Source organism: Struthio camelus, chromosome 22 (assembly GCF_040807025.1).
Source record: "Struthio camelus isolate bStrCam1 chromosome 22, bStrCam1.hap1, whole genome shotgun sequence".
NCBI classification, from domain to species: domain Eukaryota; kingdom Metazoa; phylum Chordata; class Aves; order Struthioniformes; family Struthionidae; genus Struthio; species Struthio camelus.
In genome coordinates this window covers 2727178-2754001 of record NC_090963.1, presented here as the reverse complement: position 1 = coordinate 2754001, position 26824 = coordinate 2727178, and the positions used below count along the sequence as shown (strand labels likewise).

The 26824-nt window shown below is 48.2% G+C and overlaps 4 protein-coding genes across 11 annotated transcripts in view; 1 reads left to right on the top strand and 3 right to left on the bottom strand.

The window, feature by feature from the left end:
• The window catches only part of ALG9 (ALG9 alpha-1,2-mannosyltransferase), an 89941-nt gene extending 76437 nt beyond the window's left edge, over positions 1-13504 (bottom strand). For 4 of the 7 annotated variants that reach the window (XR_011135929.1, XR_011135928.1, XM_068916940.1 and 1 more), the window contains exons 1-10: positions 13386-13492; positions 12468-12609; positions 12146-12280; positions 11202-11272; positions 10101-10189; positions 8922-9057; positions 8518-8605; positions 8266-8371; positions 2171-2293; positions 192-346 (exon numbers count right to left, since the gene is read on the bottom strand). Coding sequence is in view for 5 of the 7 variants with exons in the window: in XM_068916940.1 (XP_068773041.1) it covers positions 192-346; positions 2171-2293; positions 8266-8371; positions 8518-8605; positions 8922-9057; positions 10101-10189; positions 11202-11272; positions 12146-12280; positions 12468-12609; positions 13386-13492 (1152 nt within the window). In the remaining 2 variants the exon portion in view is untranslated. Of the gene's footprint in view, positions 1-191; positions 347-2170; positions 2294-8265; positions 8372-8517; positions 8606-8921; positions 9058-10100; positions 10190-11201; positions 11273-12145; positions 12281-12467; positions 12610-13215; positions 13321-13385 lie in introns of those variants that run through there. The other 3 variants (XM_068916939.1, XM_068916944.1, XM_068916943.1) reach the window with 2 other exon arrangements.
• Positions 13505-14251: 747 nt separating this feature from the next.
• FDXACB1 (ferredoxin-fold anticodon binding domain containing 1) lies at positions 14252-18520 on the bottom strand. Of its 2 annotated transcripts, none has more exons than XM_068916945.1 (5): positions 18291-18520; positions 17877-18033; positions 17536-17739; positions 16691-16849; positions 14252-15989 (listed from the first exon to the last, which is right to left on the bottom strand). In XM_068916945.1, exons 1-5 carry the CDS (start codon positions 18460-18462, stop codon positions 14801-14803), a joined length of 1881 nt encoding a protein of 626 aa, XP_068773046.1. In that variant the 5' UTR covers positions 18463-18520; the 3' UTR covers positions 14252-14800. The 2 variants fall into 2 exon arrangements, with proteins under 2 accessions (XP_068773046.1, XP_068773047.1); XM_068916946.1 differs by having other exon boundaries at positions 18247-18491.
• CFAP68 (cilia and flagella associated protein 68) lies at positions 18473-21492 on the top strand. Its single transcript, XM_009670238.2, has 3 exons — positions 18473-18956; positions 19524-19590; positions 19967-21492. The coding sequence occupies exons 1-3, from the start codon at positions 18732-18734 to the stop codon at positions 20170-20172; spliced, it is 498 nt and encodes a 165-aa protein (XP_009668533.1). The 5' UTR covers positions 18473-18731; the 3' UTR covers positions 20173-21492.
• CRYAB (crystallin alpha B) lies at positions 21428-26066 on the bottom strand. Its single transcript, XM_009670221.2, has 3 exons — positions 25647-26066; positions 22905-23027; positions 21428-21758 (listed from the first exon to the last, which is right to left on the bottom strand). The coding sequence occupies exons 1-3, from the start codon at positions 25842-25844 to the stop codon at positions 21555-21557; spliced, it is 525 nt and encodes a 174-aa protein (XP_009668516.1). The 5' UTR covers positions 25845-26066; the 3' UTR covers positions 21428-21554.
• Between the last annotated feature and the right edge of the window lie 758 nt (positions 26067-26824).

Below are 26824 nucleotides of genomic sequence, written 5' to 3'. Positions count from 1 at the left end.
CAGATGATGACAAGTTACACACAGGACTGTGCTGAGCCATGTAAACACAGCAGATTGTGTCACAGTCGCAGACATTCTGCGGATATACCCAAGCTTTGGAAAGCAACGTTACAGAAGTCAGCTAGCTATAACTGCTAACTCCCTAAAGGTATGAGCTCGTTAAAAAAACGACCCATCCTACTAAAACTTACCTGAAGAGCAGAGAGCGCCACAGCACCACAAAGACAGATGAGAGGATAGATAGGAAAGAGAAACCTCTCCTCTTTGTGGGGCTGACTGAAGAAAATCATGATCCAAATGTACATAGGAGCTAGTGTCAGCCAGTAGGGACGGCCCAGATTCTGAACTGAAAGAAAAAATATACTCCGCAAAGTAGTAACATAAGAGTAAGAGGTTTATCCTATTTGCCCTCCTGCACAGACTCACCAGGTATGTTACCATATCTTATATTCAGAAGGTCATTTTTCAGACCCAAATAACAGCCTTCAGACATAGATACTCCATGTTCCGAGGAGAGGTGCTGCTATAAGCCAAGTAACATGTCCAAACATTCAGTACAGAAGTTTGAAGAGTTTTCATAGGTTCCTAAACACCAACAGTCTTGACAAGCTTTAGGAGACCGCGTGCAGAGGATACTGGACTCATTTACTGAATCCAAGTAAAAAGAGACAAAAATCTCTCAAGAACTGACATGTCTAAAAAGGTAATCTGAAGTACCAGGTTTCTTTTTGTGTATTATGCTGAACATACAAAAATCAGAAAGAATCTCCTCTGGATCTATCTTTCACTTACAAGAGGTTTAGCCACTGATGTTTCCACAACCTTCATTGCTTCATTACAAAAATGACAGCATGTGAGAGGTCTCTCAGGTACCTTCTGCTTAACACAGGAAATAACTGATTCAAAAATAACAACAATTACCCTGAATTTTAGTCACACTGAGGAGAATTGCACAGCGCCTGACAATTTTCAATCCTTTTTCTGCCCCTTCGCTACTCCCAACAGCGGGGTTAAACAATTTAGCCAAAGGCATTTCACAGACAATAAGAACAAAGCACCCAGCAGAACGGCTCCCGCGGTTAAGCACAAAAACACTAAGTGAACAGCAGGAAGTCTTGCATTGACAGGATCTCCTACTGGGCTTTTACTGGTTTCTGACAGTATGTCAGTCATATCCAAGGAACAGATATAAGCAAGCACTCATTAGCATAAATTGGCAGCAAGGTTATGATGTTAGTGTTTCTCGTATCCAGTAAAAATTATGACAGCAGAGCCCTAACTGGACTGATGAATCTGGAGGCAGCTGCTGCCATTTAACATTTGCCATGAATCTTCCTTAGGAAAACGGCAGAGGAGAACTCACACTTCCCCAATACTCTTTTCCTCTCTACAGTCACTTGCCAAATGCTGTGTGTTTAAACTGACATCATTTATTTAAGAGAAAACTCAAAATGAAGCAGAAAAGCTGCAGGGGAGCTCTTCTCTCTGCTCTCAGTATATACACACCTACAGAGACACTTCCCAGTGCATGGACTGTCCTGTCTTTGTAGGCTCAGCCCCAAAAATGAGAAAGAAAAGGAAAAACAACTCTGTTCTCCCAAACTGCTGCAGCAAATGTTCTGGCAGTGGCATAAAAAGCAACAGTGGAAAAGCACAATAAAAGATTCCTCATCCAACTCCGGTCTACCATTTCCAGCTGCAGATAAGATGGAAACAACAATGGGTACGTGGTTTCTTTCCCTTCTTAAGATTTCTGGTGGAGTTACTGCTAAAGCGTTTGCATGTCTGGCTGAAGGTTATGTACTGTACAATTTGCAAGCTTACTCTGGATAGTTCAGCCTTGACAACACAATGTTCTTCCGCAGAGGGAGGCAGGGAACAAAGGCATCGTCCTTAAAAGAGACGGATATTTCTGCCTTTCCGCAGACAGCCCTGTGAGTAGATACGTCTCAGTGTGCCTCTCTACGCAGCTAACTCCACTGTGACGTCAATACTGAACTGAGTAACGAGCTCCAAGAACTTTGCTATTATTCCAAAGACTTTCCCTGAACCTCATTTCACTTCCAGTAAAGGAAAGCTGCACTCTAGCAGGTAAACTCTTCCCTGACTAGCAAGGCTGCAGGAGATCAGGGCTGTCTGTGCTCAGCTCTCACAGCCATCTTGTACTCACCATGAAATTTCTGGAGCAGACACTCCATGAAGCAAGTCAGCGGCAGGACAAGCAGAGCCAAAATAAATGCCACGTTGAAATTCAGAAAGCCATTGATGAAATAGAAGGAGCAGGGTTCAGTACCTAAAGCATGGGAAAGGGAAACTTTTTTTTTTTTTTTTTAAACATAAACATGTAAGAGATCTAGATGTTACAGTAACTTCATTACTTCTCTGTCTGAAATAAATTGAGATAATCAGCAGCAGATATCACTGCTCCCCACTGCACGCAACTTGAAACCAAAGAGCAGAAGGGTGTGGAGAGAAGATGTCACAGTTCGACAGAGGATGCAGCCCCCTGGAGCGAGCCTGAGCCAACTCAAAGCACTCTCGCGGTTCTGCCTCTCACCCACGAAACTGGCATAAAAGCGACAATGGAACTGGTCAACAGCCATACAAAAGTATCCGAATATCTTACAGTCATGTCTATGCCAGAAACTTTGTTGTCTGCCTTTTCATGAATTATTTTTTCCTTTTTCATTGGGTCATAATCAGTGTTACATCTGCTGCTCATGAATCACAGGTCACTAACATCAGCCTTGACTAGCAGAGAGCCAGGTGCTGTGACAGAGAACCCACCTTTGCCTTATGAAAGCCTATGAAGCAAGAAAGCAGAAGCTGAAACTGATAAAGCCAGGAAATTCTATTCCTAATTCATTCTTGCTAACTGCAGGAAAGTAACACAGGGATAACCCAGAAGCACAGGATGTCAAGAGATCATTATTACCCTGGAGTGAAGATGCTATATTCCATGCTGGCAGAACTAGAAAATATACTAAAACCAACCAAACAAAAAAAAAAGTTCACATTCACACTTCATCCAACTGAGACGCTTCCACCAAAGTGCATCCAGATGCTAGTTCTGATACCTCCTCAGGGTCAACACTGTGTAAAATTTCCCTGCTTCAGTTTGTTCCTACAGTGTAGCCTTAAACAGCAGCAAGTCGTAACACATACGGACAGGTGTTGGTTGAAAGCTGGAAGGATGCAAACTGACACAAATTCCAGTCCAACTGTCATTCACTTGGACTCTTAACTCAAGATGCTTAAAATTCTGAACAATGAAGAACGCCAGTTCTGCACATTTGCCACTTTCTCAGTGTGATTAGCTCAATCAGTCGGTAAGTGACACGCGGGGGCTTTAATCACTGCACTGTTGTGACATATGTCACATGCCGCAGCAATTTCCTGCAATCAGAGCCACTTAAAAAGGGTCCATGTTGAAATTAATCAGACAACTGAAAAGCAGCAGGGAAAACCCAACACCTCTGCAGCTCCTACAACTAAATACAATTAGAAGGTGAACTGGTAATGTCAGAAACATGCAGCTGGAGTTACTGAGGCACAGTCCAAGCAACCAAAGTTCATTTAGGAAATCTTTATCTATTAGCACTGAAAACAAAAAGCAATTACGGGAGCAAGTTTTTAGATATTCACCCTCTCTCTCTCTCTCCCCATTTGCCTTGTAATTCTTTCAAGTCCCACAGGAGCATAATTCTCAGCCTGACAAAGGGGGAATACAGGATATGGTAGACTGAAAGAAGACGTTAGGCGACGGACTCGACAGTTATCTGTATAGCAATTTTTGCAATACTGCCAACATACTTTCCCCTTTCTCTAGCCTCTGTTGGTGACTCTCCATTTTTGAGCCCTGCAATTCTAAACACCCACCGAGAGGAGGATCCTGACTGAGTGCAGAAAACAGGTCGTTCTAGGACTAAATCAGGGCTATGAGGTGGGGAACGTCCGTGAGGGAAACACCTGAGGCAGTGTGCAGCATCACATGTATATCTGCCAGTGGACATCTGGAAAAAGTGTATGTAAAGTGGGCTTTAGTTTCTCCTCAGCCTCCAGATTCTTCCATTCTGGGGTCACAATATAGGTTTCTAAGGAATTATGGCAAGGCTAACACAGGTTAAGCCACTCCAGTAACTACTTCTACAGAGCACTAAGGTCTCTTTTATATAAAAGGGGACCGGAACTGAATTATGTAGCCTGTTTCCCCACTTTCACTGCTAAAACATACAATCACTTTATCACAGATGATGCCAGGATAAGATAAAAGTCTTCTTAAAATGATAGAAATTGGTACTCCCCAGTTAAACTGCATAGCAAGGTCAAGTCCTGTATCTCTAAAAGACTAGGGGCCACACTGTCTCCCTTTCCACTTGCCCTGGCTGCTATGGAAACAGAAGGAAACGAACTATGGCCCACCCTAGTCCGGTCTCTGATCTTGTCAGCCTGGGGCTCAGGAATGAAGGACACTTCATGAAGCACCTCCACAGTGCAGATACAGATTTAAAGGCCCAGAGGTTTCTTGAGGTATGCTGCTAACAAAAGAGGTCAGCTGGTCTAAAGCACAGTTTTAACACAATGGATAGTCCCTCAGATTTTTTCCAGTGCAACTTAACTGTCCTTAAGCAGTAAGAACTGGAACCTCCCCTCCTTCTCCAAGGACAAACTTTCTGCTTTGGCTGGAGCGGGGGAAGCCAAATGGGAGGAGAATAGTGCATCGCACAAGGCAAGTTAAGTAACTCGCAGACATCAGGTTTTATATAGAAGGCACAGGCTTGGTTCGCTGCGGTGACTCACATTCAGTCTCATTGCCTCCCAGGCAATTTTCCTGTTGTTATCCACAAAGACTCAAGGTGATCACCTTGAGAAAGGTGAGGAAGGACTGCAATGAAAGACATCAGCCCCACTGCATACAAGAAGTCCTGGCCTAGGAGAACGTCCTTCATGCAGGGGGAGGGACACTGAAGGACTCTCCAGGCATAGCACTGATGGGAACAAGCTTCCACAGCATCGCCTTCAGGCCACGACAGATAATATGCTAGCGCTGAGTAAGTGTCAGCTGTAGGAGAAAGTAGCAGTTGCAGTTCATGGCACTACAGTTCCACACTGGGAAGAAGCAACTGGAAGCACTGCCAGATACTGAGCCAGAAACCGCATCGAACCTTGTGCTCTGTGACAGGCTCCAGGAACACTTACAGAAGTCAAACTCACCAGATTAGTTCCAGAGCTTAACAAGCCATCATGCTGCAGCTTGACCACAGCAACGGTGAGGGCAGCTCAGGACAAAACAGAGGTGTTGTAAAATAGGCTTAAGCTAAGGGACCCTGTCTAATATTTATCACAAGCTAAAAGCCTGTATACACACTGAAACTGCAGCTCAGCTGTTAAGCACTAATTAAGCCACAATAACTTGATAATGAGTCACAGCCCTCATTCTAAATAAGTCTGATTCAGTCCTAGTATAACAAACAGTCTGCTTTCTGCATTTGATTTATTTTTCACTCTGTTTAATGACCAGGGCTCAACAGAGCAAGGTGTCATATAAAAAACTCCAACTGTAGTACATTTGGTCAGGGCTGAGCCTGAGCTGAACAAAGCTTCCCGAAATGCCACTGCATTGCAAATCAGAGCCAAATCTCTCATCACAGGAAGTAGGACAAAAGCTGTGCCACCAATTGTGTGTTCTTAGCATACATGCAAACAAAAACACCACAAAGCCTCGGAATCAGGCTCAGGGATATCTGCTTAGAAGCTACTTTCCCTCGACTCCAGGAACCTAATAACCACAAGGGGAAACATTCTTTGCACAGATAGTGTCTATCCAGAAGGAGTATACTGCTAAAGGAAAAAAGAAATTCAGCCTTGCCTCTAAGACTCCAGTCTGCAGGCAAAAGTAAAGATACTGCAGTGCTCACACTGAAGATACAGGTTGATAACTCTGCAACCTCCAGCAGCTTTTGCTCCCATCGTATGAAAGCTGGGAAATCCCTGTTCCAAAGCCAAAAGGGATTTGCCAGCCTTTCATCTCCCCTGGTAGTGTTATCTTTCCTTATTCGTAAGTGTTTCGAAGCTCTCTAAACACACACTGTTGTCCTGACCACACTGCATTAAAGAGCAGTTTCAGGCAGGCTCTTGTATTAACCCAAGGATGTTATACAAATGTCACTGTGAATAAAACAGTTAAGAATAGATTGGTCCCTGGAGGACGCTGGAAACAACTCATGCACCAGTGTGGAGAAAGGTCATGGATGAGCCCGTGCCAAACCCCATCGGAGACACAGCTTGGAGTTTCCATTACGGAAGAGTCACAGCAAGAGGCTTCAGAGCCTTCCTGCAGAAATGAAGGACCGCAGCATGGTAGCCATCACTCTGTTGTGCCACAACACAATGAACAAGTCACCACTCAAAAAAGACCTTCAAGTGAGCCTCCAAATACAGCCTGCAGGGCACTGCGGGAGAAAGCCTTCATCACTACTAATCACTGCTGAATTCCTCCTGGAAAACCTCACTAGGGCTGAAACAGATTACGGAGATGGTAGAGATCCTGTGCCATAAGGCTCCCTGAAGTTTCCTCCAGCAAAACGCCCCTCTCTAGCTCTGCTAGAAACATAATACACTATTACTCTTCAACTCTAACACTACAGGATATACGAGCAACTAAGTGCAATGGCAGCTCTCAAACAAAGACCATGGCTTTGCCAGGAGGATTCAGATCTGAGATCTGGGTCACTCAGTATCCTGAAAGGCTAGTACCAGGGAATCTCATGCTAGGCAGATGATTTGCCTGCAGATTAGATATCATCCTGGTCTCTAACACTAAGAGATTACCCTAAACCCTGAAGTATAAGGTTTAACACCCGTTCTAAATTTGACATTATAATTGATGATGACAACTCTGACTCCCCTTGAGATCCATAAACATTTCTAACCCCTTTTTAAGTCTAGTGGAGGCTACCAGCTTAGTTATTTCCCATGGCAATTATTTCCATATCTAACTACATGTTGTCTGAAACGGTGTTGTCTGAATCAATTTTGAATTTTTGCTAACATTAAAACTATACGGAATGAAACACTAATCCTGTCTTTGCTACTGACTCACTCTGCAAGCTTAGGCAAGACACTTCCTTTACTCTGCGTTCAGCTCTGGAAAGCAGAGATAATTTTTATATTGCTTAAGCCAAAAAGAAGAAAGGAAATGTTTATAAACTCTATGAAGGGCTTACAGATGAAAAGTGGAAACAGGAGCCTAAATATTATTATCGCTGCTTTTTCTGGACTCTCTGCCACTTGTCATTGTCATAAAGATTTTTCTCCCCCCCCCCCCCTCACAATTTAGTCATCCAAGAGAAACAGGGAGATCAAGTGTAGTCTATGCGAGTCAAACCTGCCCTGGCTCCAGCAGGACTGCCAGAACAGCATGGGGAATGAGTTAACCTTTCTTCCTTCTCCAGAGTCTCAAAGATGCCTTTGCGGTAACCACAGATGCTACTTGCCAGCAAAGCCCAGGCCACACGCTGTCAAATAAGACGATTCCCAAAGCACAGCGTGGAACCAGGTAGTCTGCAAAGACCTGACGTGAACTGAAAGAACGATGGGTCCTGCATTGCTACATGTTCTCCCAAGGCTCTGCACCCTGACTGCGAAGAACAAGAACAGCCAAGAACGGGATTAAAGCTGACAGACACACACATGCACATACACATGCAGATGCCCCTTTCCTTGGCTTCTCTAACTAAATTGGCAGTTGATCCAAGTGCGTAACTGGCATTTTTCAGACATACGATGAGTCGTCCAGGTCTTTATTATAAATAACCACTCTGAAAAAACATCTAGAAAGCACATTGGAAACGTAACCACACACTAGGGCAAATCCAAACTGTTAATAAACAATTTCATTTGTGCCTGTTGCGTTCACGTTGCATTCCAGACAAGTTTGCTGCTAACAGCTCTCTGCTGTGATGTGGGATTGCTGAGACATCTCATGACGGTTTACAGAACTTCAAAGCTAAAAGGTGAACAAAAGCAGCTTAACTCAAAGCACTGGAAACCCAACGGGAAATGTGACAATGCCCAATGGATTCCCAGCTCGAGAGAGACACCGCGTGGCAAAAAGCTGAAACTGACACTCTTTGGAGCTTGCAAGCTCTTTGCTTTTGCGTATGTCAGCCAAAGGATCAGCAAACAAAACGTGGTAGGTCACTGTCCCCTGACAGTACCAAGAAAGTGACCAGTTACCTTCCTGTTGTGTTATCTTAAACTTACCATAGAGATCAGGCCCATGAGAAGTGAAGACGTTGTATAAAACAATGTTGAGAGGTGCAACTACCAGCTTCCCATAGTAATAGCTGTCCACAATTACCAAGGGCACCTGGAAGAAAGTGTCTATGATGTAGGGCGTGCCAGAAGCTTTCGGCTGAACAGTCCAAAAGCTTTATGCGATTTTGTTTACAGAACCCTCCTTCCATTCATTGCAAGCCCAATCCATTCCTTCTTTGCATTGTTACAGGGACTTACCAGAAACATGATCAACGATACCACACACCAGTTTAAGAAGCTTTTCCACCTCCGCTTCAGTATTAACAAGTCGAAGGCAATAGGAAGCCTGAAAGAGAGATCAGGTATCAACTGGAGACTTTATCTTGCCCCACCATGAGATTTTCTGTCCCCTCGAAACAAGCATGACAGTAACTGGAGGAGAAACATCACTGCACTGGGGTCTGCTACTACTCCCTATTCCACTCATTCAGCTCAGGTCTTCTCCATATATTAGGGTCAGGAAATGCTCCCAAACTTAAACTGTTCAAAAGCAAAGAAATGAGGCTGTGGCTCCTCCAGCCCTGTGGCCCCTACATTCTCCCCAAACAATAGGGGACAAATATTTGACAAAGTGCAAAACTCCTGAACATCCCTCTCCTTACCCAAGAGCTGCACTGAAGGGCCAGCCAACAAGGGCTCCAGCAGCCACCCCCAACACAGCTACAGAGGTCTTATCCATGTACCAGCCAGTCATGGCAATCATTGTGGTGTACATGCAGAAACTGCTTGGGAGGAAAGCTGCAACAGAAAGAAAGAAAGGAGTTAGCATAGCTTTCCCACAGTTAGAGAACTGCACGAGGCCAAGATAAGGCTAAACATCTCTCGTTGATTCCATTGGAGCTGGGATGTTGTACTGGAAGCTCTTATTTCAGTAGAAGCAAAAAAGAGGCTTCCTGCTCTTGTTCTGCCAAGACCAGAAATACTTCCTTTAGGTGTGAAGGCTTCTTTCCCCAGTGGCACCCAGCAGCAGAATTCACTTCAGAGCATCCATGATTGCAGGTGGATAACCACTTTGTGACACTTGCTTTATCCTCTGCAGCCTGCTAGGCTGAAAAAAATGAAGTGAACAAAAAGCAGCAGGAAATGGGAGCTGACCAGGCACAGTCTCTGAAACAACTGGGGTCAGACTGGCAGGACATAACGACAGAATGAAGAGACCTCTAACGCTGCTAAGACCAATGAAGCAAAAATCCAGTCTCTATTCACCATAAACAAAAAAGGGCAAAATAGGCAATCTCAGCACTCTTAAGCTATGATATTACCCTTTCTTTAAATTTTGGTACACACTACACAGAAAACTCTTGCTCAAGGCCTCTCTTCACACTTTACTCAATACCCACAATAGGTGTTTTCTAAGACTTAGAGTGGTTTACTTGGCAGATGGGAACAGCCAGCCAGAAGGGACAGGACACAAAGACAAATGACAACGCAAAAAACATGGCCTTCCTTCCTTAGATTAAACCGTGTTTAAGGAAGAGGCCAATACCTTGTCTGAAAGGCATGGCTTTACTGCCCTGAGATAGGAGGCTACAGTAGAAATAAATATGCCTTGGAAGAGGGAAGAGAGAAGAAAGTGATGCAGGGAACGTCATCTGAATCAACAGCTATTCTGTCACCACACCTGCCACAAGGAATACCTGCAACACAGTAGAGCAAACTATCTAGCACAGGGTGCTGGCTGCTAGAGAGAGATTTTAGTGCTGTGATTTTTCTTCTCTCTAGATCTGTCTTTGGTTTCTATGGACAAGGTAATCGTGAACCTCACTGCTGAAGAGACTTACCTGCAGATGAGCAAAACATGCCAGTGCTGAGAACTAAGAAGGCCAACATCAGCCGACTCACATGCAGCCCAAATTTCTTGCACACGGCCCTAAGAAAGCAAGAGAGAATTAGAGATCACAGAAATATTCTCAGTATACAAAAGCACAGTACCCAATGCATGCAGAGCCACAGGGAATTCCTGGAGCATCCCCAAAGCTTTAAGCTGGGCAACTTTCATTCCTCAGCCTGTGAGGGCAATTCGAAGAGCAGCATGGTCACCTCTGGCCTGGGGTTTCAGATCCTCCCAAGCTACACCATCGCAAAACTCTGGTAGAAACCAGGTCTGCTCTAACGTCAACTGCATTTGGAAGTCAGGAACTACTAGACTTGTTCAAAAGTCCAACGTTATGGTCCATCAAGACCAGCACCTTTTCTACAACAACACTTTGTTACTATGCACCAGGTTCATGCTTGGGAGTTTGCACTGCTATAGCAACATCAGTCTGTCTAAGGCTTCCACCCATCACAAAATCCCACCAACGGCAACTTCGTGCCAAAAGTCATAGCTCACGTCCTTAGAACCAGACTGTTGCCAACAGAAGTCATGCAAGATAATAGCTTGAAAGCCACAAATGAAGAGGTAGCCGGGAAAAATAAAAATCTAGCTTAAATAGGTAATGGCATGTTCAGGCTACTGCTTTTAGTGGATGTTATCGCCATTGGCAGATACACCACTGAGAGCAACTATCAATGCATCCCACTAAAAATCACTATGATAAGCATACACACAGCACCCATCTCCGTTCTTGCAGAGCTCAGTTTACAACACACCCACCTTACTTGCTGGTATCAGTGAGAAAAAGAGGGTAGCCAAGGCAAAACACTGCAGTGGAGACGTGGGTGGTGAATCTCAGACTAGATTTTTGTCCTAACAGTGGAATTCTGACCAATATTTCACTCAGTTGTCTTGAGGACATATATTTTTAAGTTTCATTGTGAAGCAACCCAATTTGGCAGAGACATTCGCGTACGGGCTTCAGGGTATGTTTTCTGTAGCAAGAACTGAATATGTTGTTCACATTGCTTGAAAACACTCACAGCAGACAGCTTCCTGTACTCACTTATAGAAGTAGAGTTCACAAATGCAGCTCAGGAAGGCCAGGAGGCATCGGAGGAAATAGAAGATAAGAACCTAGGAGACGGACCCAGAGTCAGAACAAGGTTTGCAACGAAGTTGATGCACCTGCTGCTAACAAGCAGGTCGCAAGAACAGAAGTTCTGAACAGAATGAAGCAAGTTTGGCAGCAGAGAACAAGCATGTTATTGTAGACCCAGGTTGCACACCAAGGGATGGCAAAAGCTCCCAGTAGCTCGAGGCCTAGCCCTCTAATCCAGAGGTTCTTTACAGCAAATAAGGTGAACACAGTGCACTGAACTGACTGATCCTATCCCTCTTTATTCTGGAAGACCATAAAGAAGAGCATTTGCCAGAACTAATATGCTCCAGGTAACCGAATACCATGCAACACCACAAATGCCCCTATGTTCTGTTGCGGAGAAACATTCAAAGCATGATAAAGGCTACTCAAGTAGAATGCACGTTCAGCGGTTTTGTTTACACTCCTGCAAGGTCAGCTCACAATGTCATTTGCAAAATATGTGTTTTTAAAAATAGTTCATCGAAAGAAAAAATCAAAGCAGTCACTGATAGCTGCGGTGGAAAATAATAGCAGCTCCTGAAACATGGGGGTGAAATCAACCACTGACGCACACTGAATGAGAGCCTGCTACCCCTGGCTAACTGCCCCCAGGCCTGCAGACACTGACAACACCAGGGAGCCCCCAATCCATCCAAGACAGCTTTTCAGTGAACAAAGAGCATGACAGCACTTCCCCGCAACTCTCCAATCACTTTCCCTTCACCCCCCCCCCCACTCCTGAGTCACCTCACAAACCCTCACAAACAGCAATTCCATTATCACTGACAACAGACAAAGCAATTGTTTAACCCAGACTAAAGGCACATTAATTTCTCACAAGAGAAGCCTTGGTACGTCTCACTTACCTTATTAGTTTGCAGAACTTTAGCATGGAACAAGGCTGGTAAGGCATGAAGCCACAAGTAAGCATAGGATCGGATGGCATAGGCTGGAGAGTATTCCCACGTCTGGAACCCCTTCCCATAAACGAGGTAGTGTGTCTACAAAGGTGATTTAAAAGAACAAATAAACGTGCATCAAACGGAGTCCGCAGTTTCACATTTCCCATTACTGAACGCTCAAGTAAGACATTTCCTCTGAAAAAGCACAGATTCGCATTCTAGATAAATCTACATTTGCACGGGCTAAGTGCAAACTGCCAAATCCCTCCAAGGAGAAGCCACTTACCGGTTCCCAGTAGTTAAATGTCTCATCACAATCCGAGATGTTGCTCAAGAGAGCAGCACAGAACCTGGCTGAGATGAGACACTTGAAAGCTGTAGATCCTTCGGGGGCCCAGACTTGTCCTGCTTTGTTCCCAGATGGTCTACTCCAAAGAAAAAATACAAACATGCACCAGGAAAACTCAGGAACAGGATCAAGAGTAGTGCCTAGGGTCACAGCAAATAACTAGGTCTCCAAGGGGCCAAGAAATCCTTCCGTTTTGAACAGCCTTTCGCTATCTGAAAACATCGCCTTGACCAACACCTGTGAACTGCTCTCTTCCTTTCAGACCTTGCTACTCTAAGCATGTTTGCATCTTCTTAATTTCCACCATGAGGCAAAGTTCATTTAGAGCATTTGGTGAGCACAGGTGACACTTATTCGCTGGTCTCTTTGGGGGGCACACAGTCCCCTCCCACTACCATTCGCCTACATGATACTGAAGCAAGGCCCCTGCACCCCTCGGGGCCCACCCCACCACTGACAGCCAGCCCCACACGACCGCATCCACCGCCCCCAGCCCAGAGACAGCAAGGCAGGCACTGGCTGCTGCGGCGCCAGGGGAGCCGGAGCTGCTCTGGATAAGCCAAGGAAACCCCTTTCCACCAAGCCTGCCAAGCCCCGCGGATGCCCACCAGGGCGCCCCGCTGCGGGGCCTGCCGTGTGAAACCCCGGCGCTGGGTAAAAACCCTCCGCAGTAACGGTCGCTCACCCCCCCTCCCCCAGAGGGGGCTGCTGACCGCCGGCAGGCGCTTGCCCCCCGCGCGCGGCGGTTGCCGACCTCTCCCTCCCCCCCGCGCGACGCTTGCACTCAGCCCGGGGAGTGGGCACGCGCCCCTCGGTTTCTACTCGCCAGCGCGCCGCGCCCCGCCCGCCACCTACTCCGCCCGGGCCTCCTCCGCGCCCGCCGCCTCCGCCCGCGGCCGGGCCGCCTCCCCGCCGCCGCCGCCGCCTGCCCGCGGCCGCTGCCGGGCCCCCTTGGCCGCCATGCCGAGTACGGGCAGCCGGGCGCCCGCGCCCTCCCGCGAGACGGGCCGAAGCCGCCGGCCGCCATGCCGGGTGTGGGCACGGGCGCGCGCCCCCCGCCGGCCGCAGCCCGCCGTCGTCCCCAGCGCGCTCCGCCCGCAGCTCCTCACCTCCAGGAGAGGTAAAGGGGCTCTCACGCCTGCAACGGCGCCGTCGGAGACCCAAGGGGCCGCCGCGCTCAGCCCTGCGCTAGACTCCAACGGCTCTCATAGGGCTCCGTTAGACTGGACAGGAATTACTAGGGACTGCTAACAGATAATCCTGCCCTTTGATTCTAGTGTGAGACTCTACCAGAATCTTTTCGAATCTACTAATAGATTTATCTAGTAGTACAATTTTGTATTGGTAATATTCATATGCATTGATGCTATTAATGCAATTTCCTAATACTGTCTAAGAATATCTAGAGTAGCTGTAGTAATTACTACTAAAATCATCTGTACCCTCTCAGAATGCATTCATAGAAAGACCACTCAGCATCCACTGTAACTATTTATACACGTACCTCATAGAATTGAACAGATTCCAGGAACACAATCTATGACTAGAGTTACCTAGTAGTACCTATTAATATCTATTGGAGCCATTAATATAGTAGCACCTCATAGTACAGTTTTTAAAATGTTAGTATCTATTGGAATCTAATCACAGAATTATCATTCGTAATTACTGTCTATATTAGCTATTAATGAAATAACTACTATCTAATAACCTACCCAGTGAATTGAGATAGTCGTATGGGGCTTATCCCCACGCTGGCCTTCCTTCTCCTGGAAAGAGCTGCACAGGGCAGACCTCGCAAATAGTGAGCACTGACAGGAACTAAGCACCTGCTCCATGGGATGTTTAGTGCTCAGACTCCACACAACCTTTTTGAACTAGTCACAAAGCTCAGGTTCAGCACACTTGATACAGTAGCCATCACTGCAAGGGGCTGGGTGAACATAAGCAGCACTAGGAAGAGTGAATTGGCATCAGTAAGTAGAGGAATTCCAGTTTCATAGCTATTACAGGAACCTCATAAAGCAAGCTTCCACTTAAAAACATTGCATTACAGACACAGAAAATAGGAAGGCACATGGTCTTTGTTACCTTCAACGGGAATTTTCATATTTAAAACGCATGCAGATGCATCAGTTAGGTCCACAGCACCTTTACAAAAGGCATTGCAACAACACACAGTGTTAGGTTTAACACGATGCAGTCCACACTTTCCAGGACAGCAACAATCATAGGTGGTGCTGAAAAGGCTAAAGACAGTCTACAATGGTCTACCGAAGAGTCACGCGCAAGCACTGCCGTATTTCCTCCCGAAAAAGCAGCTGCATCTCTGCCACCTCCTGGCAGCTCAGTGCCTTGTCACAGGACTGATAGGTCAGTCTGTAGCAGAGGCTCTTCCGTCCAGTCTCTGACTGCTGGAAACTATCAATTAACTGGATGGATACAACTGTTTCACGTGACACCTGCCTGGCAATAGTATGAAAAGCAACTTCATCGAACTGCTCCCCATCAGGAACCCAAAAGCTGACATCATGCACGTAGGAAGGGGGATAGAGAGAAAAACTCTTGAAAACCCTTAACTCTCCTCCAGGAAACTGACTGAGGAAGCGCTCATCTGATGTCCAGAGCATTCGCCAGTCTGCTATTCCACAGATCAGCATGGCTAGGAGGTCGAGATTCACTGATGCAAACACAGCCACCAAATCGCTGCTCTTTGGGCCATCACGAGCTGTGCTCGTGGATCCCACACAGCAGCCCTTCTCACAGGAGCCTAAAGCATCCGTTTCCACACAGACAAAGTGCTGAATTTTAGTAACCTGAGCTTCAAAAGCGGCAAAGTCATTTAGCTCCGTTGTTTCAAAGCTTGTTGCTTCCTGCAGAGTGATGTTCAATTTACAACCAGAAACAGTCTGGTGAAGGGAATGTATGCCGCTCCTAATGGTATCCGCCAACATCTGGATACAGCTGTTCTCCATACCCTTGTCAACTGCACATAAAAACACTGCCTCGTGAAAAACAGGCAGAGAGTGAGGAGAGATGGGACACTTCCTGAAAACAGGCCCAGAAAGAACATAAAGAGTCCCAGGCAGAAAGGTTGCTCTTTCTATTAGCGTCTGAACGTAGAGCAGCAGGGAAGGTCTAAGACAAATCTGTTCTGAAATGAGGTTGCCCTCTTGTACCTTCATCCAGCCATTCTCATCTGTGTCCTTGCAAAAATCAGCGTGGGAAAATAACACTGCATTTGCCGGTCCATTAGCCATTTGCTCAGTGCATGCATTCTCCTCTGGGCTGGGAACTATCCAAAAGACATTTGAGTGACAAACACCACTGATGTGACCTTGGTGGAGGAGAGGAAGGCAGCAGTCAATGCTTTGTATCGGAAAGGCTTGCCTGAGCACTGCAGTGAGCTTCTCCTTGACTGTTCTTACTGGATGATCTGAGTTTAGTTCTAGGAAACCCCTGTGAAAAACAACATGGCACATTACAGACACCACTCCGATTTGCTTGAAATGCCATCCTGTGATCCTAATTTGAGGGTGACAATTTACCCAAAGTGATCTCAGATGTTAAACCTGTTTTCAGGAGCCACCTGAACAAGGAGGCATAATAACTGCTAACGCATTTTCAAGACACTGGGGTTTGCGTTGCAGTCAAGGATTAACTGCACTTTGGCTTGTGGAAAGCAACTTAGCAAGCATCACGAGGCTGCTGCTCAGCATTGGCATCACCAGGTTAAGGCAGTTAATCAAATGCAGACATTAGCCCCAGACATTCTCCAGAGTCTGCAGTAGTTCACCTAAAAGTTTAGCCCTTCTCATCCTAGCTAGCTTTTGTTTTGCAGTATTAGCAGACATCAAGTCAACGCCCAAATTCCTTCCAAGCTTCTGCGTGACATATTAAAACATTTATCTTTATTCCTGTGTGCAAAGTATTCACTGCCTCAGTCTTACTCAGAAAGTGCCCTTTCTTCTGTAGACTTATTTGGAACAGGCCACGACCAAAAGCCAACTCAAAGCAGACTTCCAGAAGAAATGGAAAAGGAAATTCTGTAAGGGGGAAAGGAGGGAGCGTGAAGCAACTCCATTTTATCTGAGAGTCAAGCTAGTCATATATGCTGTAGGGTGTGTTACTGCCAAACACTTGCTAATTATAATACCTACCTGTTAATTTTATCCACAAGTACCTGTGGCACTTGAAAAGAAACTCTTCTGCTTCCCAGTTCCATCTGGCAGATCATAGGTTTGAGAGGTGGAAGTGGCGTGCTTCGTGTGAAAACGTGGTTTAAAGCACCTTCTATACTGAAGGATTTATCTTGACTCCTGGCAATATATAAAAGCACAGCAAAGTCATTGACAAATCTGTATATTTAATGTGTCAGAAGTGTGCACAGTGACACAGATAACCTGAAGAAACCTACTGAGCCTAACACTAATGTATGTACCTATTGCTGAATGCCAGGTCTTGTTAGGAGGCGAGCAAAATGCTACGGTGTTTTTACTGTGGGTGGTCAAAAGCCAGCAGAGGTTATTCAGAGAAGTAGTGGAGTCTCCATCCTTGGAGATACTCAACATCCAATGGGACATGGCTCTAAGCAACCTGCCCTGGCCAGCCCTGCTTTGAGCTGCAGGGCAGGACTAGATGATCTCCAGAGGTCCCTGCCAACACCATCGAGGAGGCTATGATTCTACGATTGTCTGCTAGGCAGATACACCTACCATAGCTCCTTTGCTGTCTTTAAGGCAAGATTGACGTTTGTTCTGAAATGGATCACTTGGACCTTTAAAATCCTAAAATCATCTTATTTCTGGAGGATGCTTTCTCAAGAAGCTTGAATTTTAATCTTAACTATTCTCCTTAGAGACAAAAGAGATTAGTAGCTATTTTAAGGAATACTAAAGTGAGTTTCTCTCTCTCCAGGAAACAGCAGACTAAAGGAAGATATGATGGTGCCAGGCATTATGAAAGCATTAGTATCAGCTTTTGAGTTTTATCACATGGCAGTTACCTGTATCCAGTACATTTATATCCATGGATATTCTCTGCGTTGAAGGGATGAACATCGCTCAAGATAAATCTGGCTCCTGCCGCCATTGCCACTATTTGCCAGCTGTTGTGCCATGCTCTCCTTGGCCGATCAGCGGGTGTCCCACCCTGCCCGTTGCAAAGCGCCACATGGACCTCACCTTTCTCTGCCAGCACTTCTGCACAGCTAGAAGGAAAGCCGGGCAGTAAGAAAAATTTACTAGTGTGCTCAGGAGTTGCGTAGTGCTAGTGAAATGGGGCTCTGTAACGGGGCTAGAAGGCTGTCTCGCAGCAGTCAGTTTGCAGAGAGCTAACTCTGCTCACCTAGAGAAAAACTGGGCAAGCAGCGCTCTGTTCTTCATCACCCCAGCTTTCCTTCCACAGTGAGGGAAGTTGAAATAAATACAGGAAAACGCTCCGTCTGCTGGTAAAAAGTAGTCCCTCAGCTTGGTGCAGTCCACAGAAAACAGAACTTCGGCTCCTCAAAGGCAAACAAAAAGAAGAATCTGACATTTTAAGTTACGGAAAGTTTTTAAACAAAGGTAACCGCTAAACTGCATTAAAAGAGAAAGACTAAACCGGGCTGTTAAGACAGTCGACCTGCAGCACAACTTCAACTTCCGGGCATACATGTAATGAAGAAGAAGAAGGGAAAAAAATAAAAAAACCCCACAGGCCTGCCCAGCCCACTTGCCGGTGGCGGCCGCCTCTGCCCCGGCCCCCGCGGCGCCGCCTCACCGCTCTCCCGCAGCCGCCGGAGGTTTGCGGCCGCCAGCGGCCGCCCGGACACGTCCTCTTCGCCCTCGTAGCAGGTGGCCACGAGGCGGGAGGCGGCGGCGGCTCCGCAGAGGGCGGCGGCGAAGGAGAAGTTGCCCTCGCCGAGGAGCAGGACGCGGCGCCCCGGCCCCATGTCGGCGCGGCGCCGCCGCCGCCGCTTGCGGCACAAGATGGCGCCGCGGCGCCGCCCCGAGGAGCCGGGGGCGGGCGGCAGCGGCCGTTGGCGGTTGAAGGCGGCGAAGGGGCGCCCGTGCCCGGCCTTGCGCAAGCGGCCCAAGCTCTCTGCCCCGTCTGAGGGGCTGAATTACCCCCAGGGGTCCCCTGTCAACAAGTAGCGCTTCGGAGAGGAAGGTGGTCGTCCCTGTCGGCCGCTTTCTGCCGCAGGGGTTTCCCTGCGGGCGCATGGCCCGGGCAGGGCCGTGGCACCCTGGCTGCGGCTCGCTGGTGCGCGCCACCGGCCACGGGGAGGTGTGGGCGGACTGGAGCCCCACCGCCAAGTTTTCCCAGTTCGGCTGGAGGTGCACCACCAACGAAAGCGATTATTCGCACAAAACCCACATAGGGAACTGGAACGAGGAGCGGTACGATATCCAGAAAATCGTGCAGCCCAAGCCCCTTCCTTCCCAGGTAGGCGCTCCCGCTTTTCCCCTGAGAGCGGCCATCGCGAGTCTCAGCTGAGATGCTCCTCGGTCACTTCGTTTGTCATGGACGCAGGGCTTTATCCGGCTATCCCTGCCGTGTCTGCGGCACAGGTGCTTCCAGGAGTAGCATCCCGTTGTGCCGCCCTGCTCCTAGTCTTTGCTCCTGGTCTTTAAAAGTAGGGAAAGGCAACAGTCCTTTTGCTCCTTTTCTTCGCCCTCGGCTTAGGGCCTTACGGTGGTCCCACCCCAGGAGCGCAGACTTGAGAAATGGCTTTTTGTGTCATCTCTCTGTTTTATTCCTTCTGAAGATGGCCCCAATCCAGCTGTCTTCTCTGTGCCCTTCAGTGTTTTGCCCTTTACGGTGAGTCAAAAGGAGTCACCCAGGCTTTGTTATCTTACCTTAGCCTGTCTTTCAAGAGCTAGCGTAATTGCAGGTGCTTTGGTCTTCTTGTAAGATATAAAATGCTAAAGTTTGCTTCTATGCAGATAGCATTAGTATTATGCTAATGTTTACTTATGTTTAGCCACGCTAAGTATGAACTTTCCTTTTCAGTACGCTCACTGCTTTGAAACAACTTACTCTTCAGATTACAACAAGGGAAAGCATCAAAGAACAAGAAGTAGGTGCACAAAAACATAGTCTCTTTGATCTGTAGTGTAGCTGAGGAGAAGCTTCTAAATGACAGTTGTGCATAGAGATGAAAGAGTTCAGTTTTCCCTTCTCGCTGTTGAGTTGCGTTCCTGCACCACCATGGAACAGGTATTTCAAGTCAGGGAGTGGCATTTGCGTTTCAAGTGTTCTTGTCTACCTAACCTCATCACCTTTATCCCCAAGGAGCTGCCACTCAGAATCCCCATTTCTTGCTCCTAAGTTTGAGCCTAAGAAAACACTGCTCTGCAGAAAAAGTTTCCCTCAGTTTCACTTTCTGGATATAATCTTACTATTTCGCACTTTCCCGAGAGTTTTTTGTTTTGTTTTGTTTTCTTTTCTTTTAGGATTTACGCGAGAACCTCATTGGTTTCCAGGCCACCAGCCTGAGTTGGAACCCCCTCCGTTCAAACCAACTGCCCCATCTTGCTACATGATCGACTACAGGCCTCCACATGGGAACATTTCCTTTGCTGGTGTCCGAGGCTCGGGGGAGGAACGAGAGGGTGTGGGGAAAGCGACAGTGAAGATACAGACTGTGCTTCCAGAATGACGGGAGGCCTGTCTGCCAGCAGCGCTGCAAGGATGTCCTTCAAGCAGAAAAACCTGTCGGGCATTAAAACCAAACGTAGCACCGTGTGAAATATACTCTTCCTGCTTCCTAAACTGTATCGTTTTGTCACTTGAGTGTTTTTCTGTCACTTGTTTCATGTACAGAGGTGACCACAAGGCACCTGGGTCGTGCTGCGCCTTCTCAGCTAAGTTCAAATAAGACCCTCTTCCTGAGCTGGAAGAGCTTACTAGAGCCAGCTAATAGGAAACACTGGAACTTGGCATTTAAGTGGGATTTGGGGCATTTGACTATGACTCCACATCACTGAATGTTTGTTTTATTTCTCTCACTCACGGCCGTGGAAGAAGGCTCTTTCAGTTCATTTGAAATTTAAACTGATGCCTTCTACAAGGTCTTTTGTCTTAGCACGTATAAGGAACAGAGAAAATAGATTGGGTCATAACTGAGTGTGACCCCGTAGGCATTACTGGACATATTTGTGGCATTCTGTCCTTTTTGGACAAGGATTATAGAAATTCAATTCCAATACTGCAGATTTTCGTTTCTGCTGGTGTCTCTTTGAAACCAGAGATGCTAAGCAGCTGGTGGCACCTGAGAGAAAGAAACTCTGTAGCATTTCGCAGTGCTGAACAATGTTAGCACAAATCAGATGAATATTTTAGACTTCAGATGCTATTTATTGTTTGAAGGACACTGGCCGCATAGTTTCAAAGTGATGTGATTTGCACTATGAGAGTAGGACATTTTTCTCTGCTCTGGTTGTATCTGTTTACAGCAGCTATGCAATTGTCGTTTGCAACCGGTCTGAATTGGTTGCAGCGCTTGGACGCTTCCCCATACCGTGAGTCATTCTAGAGATTTAAGATATGGTTGTCTCCCATTCAGTTGTTATCTAATACCCCTATTTAGAAAGGGTTTCAACTGTCATGTAGTTGTCTTACCAGTCTCATGTCCACTGGAGAGACTTTCCTATTGTTTGTGAAACACACTCAGAAATCCTTCAGAAAAACTGAGGGAAAGGGCTCATGCAATTAGATGTTTGCAAAACATTAGAGTAATGAAATGAAACCAGCAAAGTGGTTCTGACCACCAAAACAAGCTCTCCTGGACGCACCAGCGCTCAGGCTGTAAGCGAGAATGACGCCAGGTGTGTTTCGCTGCACAGGAAGCTTACGCAGCTTTCTTAAGACAACACTTCCCATGCGCTGAGCTTTCAGAAACCAAAAATACAAAGTGCTTATTCATGTTTTATTTGTTAGTAAATTTACTCAGCATAAATAAATAAGAGTGGCCATTCACTACAGCTGGCATCTGATGGGAAGTGTTCTTGAAAAGCCCAAGGCTGGCTTTTAAATAGCAGCCTACTTCCTTTGGGCTCCTGCAATGGCAGGTTTCTCCTCATGGGTGATAGGGATCGTGCGCTCCGGTAGGTCACTCAGTTTCCTCGGTGCGCTCACTGTCAGGACACCATCCAAAGAGAGCGACGAGGTTATGGTCAGGGGATCCACGTCAGCTGGAATCCTGTATTTCCGGTTGAACTCCCTGGCAATAAAGCCATGCTCATCCTTCAAAAGGAGAAGAGAAGGAACAGCCTTGATTAGAAGTGTTCACTCTGATCCAACTAAACCCCGAGCCCTTTGCCTGCAGTCTGAGTTCAGCAAGCTCCAGCCCTCAAAGGACGATATTTCTGAGAGTTTGAAGTGTTTCTGTCATGAGATGCCTTTATAAAGCACCAAGACTGGCTGAAGTCAGAGACTGCCCTGCCCTAGCTGCAGGTGCCTACAGGCACAGTGTTTGCACGGAGAGACCATGCTGCAGCTCTTGCGCCAGCCAGTCTGCCTTCGTCACGCAGTGGGGTGCTGCTGTTCCTAAGATGCTGGAGCTGTATCCGGTACCACCCACACCTATTCCCAAGGGTCTCCAGAGCTCTTGTAAAACACAGCTTCCCAGTGAGCTAATGTCTGCTAAAGTATTTGGTTATTTTCCTAGCCAGAAAACTTTGCAGAAGCAGTATCAGAATTAGAAGCTTCCCGCAGCTATGTCAGGCAATGCTGTATTTCCTGACTGAGAAATCTGTGCTCCCAGAAGCTCTTAGTGCTGACAGTCACACCGGCATAGCTGCTTTACCACCAGGATTTGTTTCTGCTGAGGCGGGGAGGAGGAACTGGAAAACCCTGTTTTGTACAACCTTGTACATGGCTTTTGACTTCTCTCTGCCCAGCTGGCACACAGGTCTCCAGGGCCAGCAGGCGGTAGGATGACTGGCAGCAGAACACAACCCTTAAAGATTACAAACCGGTAAATGGGCCTTTTTCAGGAAGAGATAACCTCCTGCTAATAGAACAGGGTAATGGACTATTCATTGTGTGGTTTAATTATTAGAGTTCATTGTTAACTTATTGAATGCCTCCCTGCATTCCTGGCCTCTTCCCAGCAAGATGGAGGCTCAGAAATGCACATTTCAAAGTTGATTTTCCAGTTCGGTTCACAGTTCATATATCACCGGCAATAAAACTCTACCCTGCTGCTGCCCAGTCTGGGATTAGTGGAGGGGTTACACAGAGCATCTTCCGTTAGGATCAGTTGATAAAAACCACTAGAAGCGTTTGCAGATGAGCACAGAACAGGACGGGTTTGCAGTCTCCTTGTTTAACCACAGATGAGGAAGTTCAGAACTGACTCTATCAGTCACATAGTAAGAGCAAAAGTACCTGGCGCTCCTCATGTTTCCCGTGAATATCTATCATGTCTCCTAACACCTTGACTTTCAGCTCCTCAGGAGAGAAATGCTTCACATCAAGGTTAACAGAAAACTTGTCCTTCTCCAGTCGCATCTGCAAAATAAGGAGATGACTTCAGAGAAGAGCAGGTGAGGGTTTCAGCCTTAAAAGGTGCTCAGAATATAACAGTTCAAGACTTAAGCGGGTACCTCCACATGCCCTCACCTAAAAAGCTGAGAAGAAACAGCACTGTCCGATCTCCCTCATCCAGCCCTGGGGTTCTGACCCAGCTGGGTTTGTCTCTTTCTAGCCTGTTACACTAGTGCCCATCACTAAAGTGTGATGCCTTTCTTTCTCTTGATTACACGGCGTAAGTGTTTTCCTGGGGGTGGCGAAGAGACTCTCTCAACTTGAATTTGCTAAAAGGGACTCATTAGTTGGCCTGCAGGTTTTGTATCTGGTTCTTTTTACAGAATGTCTGCAGATTTCCAGTCCCTGTAGCTGGATTTTGCAAGGTCTTTAAAGAAGCCTGACCGTGCAGCTAGCTGACTGCGGCTCATCTGTGCCACTTGCAGGCTTTCCCCTCTATTGTCACTCTCTAGTAACCAAAATAATGTGTCACCAGCAAACACTGCCACCTCACTACCTGCCTCTCTTATCTGAGCAGCAAGATTTCTGATGAAACTGAGTCACCTGCTGCTAATCTTGCCTCCTTCTCCTTCATTTTATGCTTTATCACCTCTAGCAAATGCTGCTTTTTCTGGTTCCTCTGGTGAGGTTGCTTCACCTTTGTTTCCCATCACCTACCTCCGTGGCTTGGACAAGCTCCTGGGACTTTGCTATGTGAGCTGGCTATCTCTGCCTTCCTATTGCATTCGTGGTGAGGGAGCACGCAAGCCTCCCGGAGCTCTGCTCTGGGACGTGGAGGTAGCCTCCCTGCCAGCTCTACGCTTGCTGGTTTCTGCTTCCTTCTCCTCCTTCAAACGTATTTGTGACAGAGATTTCTCCACTGAGGCAGTGGGATGCTGTTTTCTATGGTGCTTGATATGGCTGCTTCTGGGGACAGCCAGTCCCCGTTTGCCAAATCAAGTGAAACATTATGGAAAGATTAAGAAATACTTTCCTCTCGCTCCTTTGGCTTAGAATAGCTCTGCAAGTTACTTGTAAATAGACAGCTGACTTGCAGACCAGGCAAGGCCCTTCGAGCTGCATGCCCCTTGGCTCAGCCCCCGCAGCACTGCCACTTTGAGCCAGAAGAGCTACTGGTGGGGCCGTGGCGCCTATAAGACCACGCGAGTCCAGTCGTATACAAGCATCTCGCCATCCCCACGGCATCCAGGGCTGCTAGGGATGCACAGCAGCCCGTTGTCTCCCTGCCCCAGGGCCACTGCAGCAGAGCTCCTGGCCGCACAGGTTGTGTATTAGTCCCCCAGCTCCGCCGCTGCTACGAGAGCTGCTGCTCTTCCTGCGCTGCTCCTGGCCGCGGGACCTGCTGTGAGCCGAGCGAGGGCTGGAGAGGTTCCCGTAGTGGGGACCAGCTCTGCCCAGAGGGAGGGCAGCCCTGGGCTTCCCAGGCTCTGCCAGCCACAGCGGACACTTGTCGGTGAGGTGCTGGGGTCTGGTGTAGCCAGCGCAGGGCAAAGCAATGCGGGAACCACCGGAGAGCTGGGAGCTGCGCGCCTTCCGCTCAGAGGCGACACGATGTCTGGGGAAAAAGTGGTTTGGAGATCGGATTTTCCTGGCTCTTCTCTGCAAAAGGTGCTGGGGCTCCGAGGGTGAGGGCAGGAGGAGAGGCGGCCGGCGGCAGGCATGCCTGCCCCGTCGTGCGCTGGGTCTCCCACAGCAGGCCGGCAGCGCCAGGGCTCAGCCATCCGCCTTTTAGGAGGAAGGCCGTGCAGGTTGGTTCCCCCTGCGAGTTACAGACAGGCAGGATTCGCTCCTGACGTCCGCCCAGGATCTCTGGCCTGTGCTGACACCTAGATGCGGCCTCCTCAGCTCAGCACAGATGTGCCCGGTGGTGATGTATCCCAGCAGCTGCTTGGGGATGCAGCACCACTCCGGCCTCCGAGGGAGAGCCACTCCTCGCTAGGTTTTCCTCTAGCCTCCCCGGAGCACTCTGGCCAGGATAAAAGTCGTCTTCACCCCTGGGATCACTACGAACATGCATGCAGGTCCAGAAACGCGAAGCAGCTCTCACTGCATTGGCAGAACAAGGGAGTGTGGGAGACAGACAGGGCTGGAGGGCTATTTCGTGGTCAGTTGGGTCCTGTGTATTTCTCAAAATGCTGCTCTGCTCAGCAGTGACACTCCAAAACGGACCCCTTTTTACCCACGAACCCCAGCCTCCCGTACGAGGATCCCACCGCTCCGGGGCTCCCTTCCCTTCTCAGGAGGGAGTGGGTTTGAAAGTTTCGCAGAGCAGACAGGGAATTTAGGTTTCGTCCTTTCTCCCCTCAACTCTTACAGTCATTTGCAGCACAGACTCAGCTCAGCCTGCCTGTGCCCAAGGCTATGGCAATGCTTGCTCGCAGTCAGGAACGGTTAGCAGAGCAGGCAGAGGCCCTTGCCCGCTGCGGAGAAGCGGAGACACAAGCACAGCACCTTTTCCCCCAGGCTTTTCCTAATAACCGCCTGCCAGCAGCTTCCCAGCTCTCAGCCATCACGGTCCCCAGCTCCAGAGACATCAGGATGTGCAGGCAGCAATAGCACAGAGCAGTAAGAAGGGAAGGTTACCTCAGAGAGCCCAGTCTCTATCCAGCTGGGCATCCGAAAGATGGGAGATCGCATCAGGAAGGTGCTGAGGCCGGGGGAGGTAGGGAGCAGCTCCGACTCCTGCAGATGCTCCCCAAAAGTCTGGTCGAAGATGCGACTCGGCGCCAACAAAGACAGGAGGGGCCGGCGGATCAGGGGGTTGTGGATGGTGATATCCATTGGAGCGTGCGGGAGGAGCGGGGCCGGCGACTGCTGCAACGCTCGGCGGGGAGCCGGGGCAGCTTTATAGCCGTGCGGCTGGCCTGGCTCCCCCCGCCGAGCCCGCGCAAACGGTGATGTCAGGGATTTTATTGTCCCACTCCTGGGCCGGTCCCTTCAGCTGTGCCCAGTAGCTGTCTGGGGGATTTGAACACGCTGCTGAGGAGGAGGGGGAAGGCGAGAAGAAGAAAAGGAGTCTGACGGGGCAGCAAGAAGCCAAACTGCCCCGCCGCCCGCCCTGCTCCCCCACGTGCTGTTTATCTGCAGAGTCCCAAGCCGGCTTGGCTGATGCTCCCAGCTGCTTCGGATGCCAGCAGGATCAATGCAGCTCCTATCTTTGGCTCACACGGAAAATGAAAAGGGGCTGTTGTTTCTGCTGCCAGCCTCGGGGCTCTGGCTCCCGGCATCACCCACGGGTCTGGGGAGAGCTCTGCCTCTCCTCCAGGCAAAGGAAGCCAGGGCTGGTTTAATGAGGGGGAAATCAGTAAAGACCCCAGGAGATCTGGTTGCCCCCAGCAGAGTGGCTCTCTGCAGCCCGGCACGCACAGGCGACGTGAGCCCCGCCGCCTTAGTGCAGGCCCGCTGGTCTGGGCGCAAACGAAAGATGCCTTCCTCCACAGTGCATCAAACTGCTTTGCCCACTGCAGAAATGAGTTCGCTGGAGAGAGCAGAAGAGCCTAATACTCGGTGAGCTCAGCCCTGGCGGTGCAGGAAGGGCTGCTGCCCGGTGACGTGCCCTCTCACGGAGGCAAGCTGCATGCTTGCCTGCCCCTGTCTGCTTGTGCTCCTGCAGTAAGCTCATTTCCTATAATTAATACTCCTAATATGCCCTAACTTTTTTGCCCATTTGCCTTAATTCCTGCTCGTGAACATGGGACAAGGTTCAGCCCTGGGGCTGTCCTTACAAGTCAAGAGCTAGTCCGTGCCTCTGAGAGCTTGCA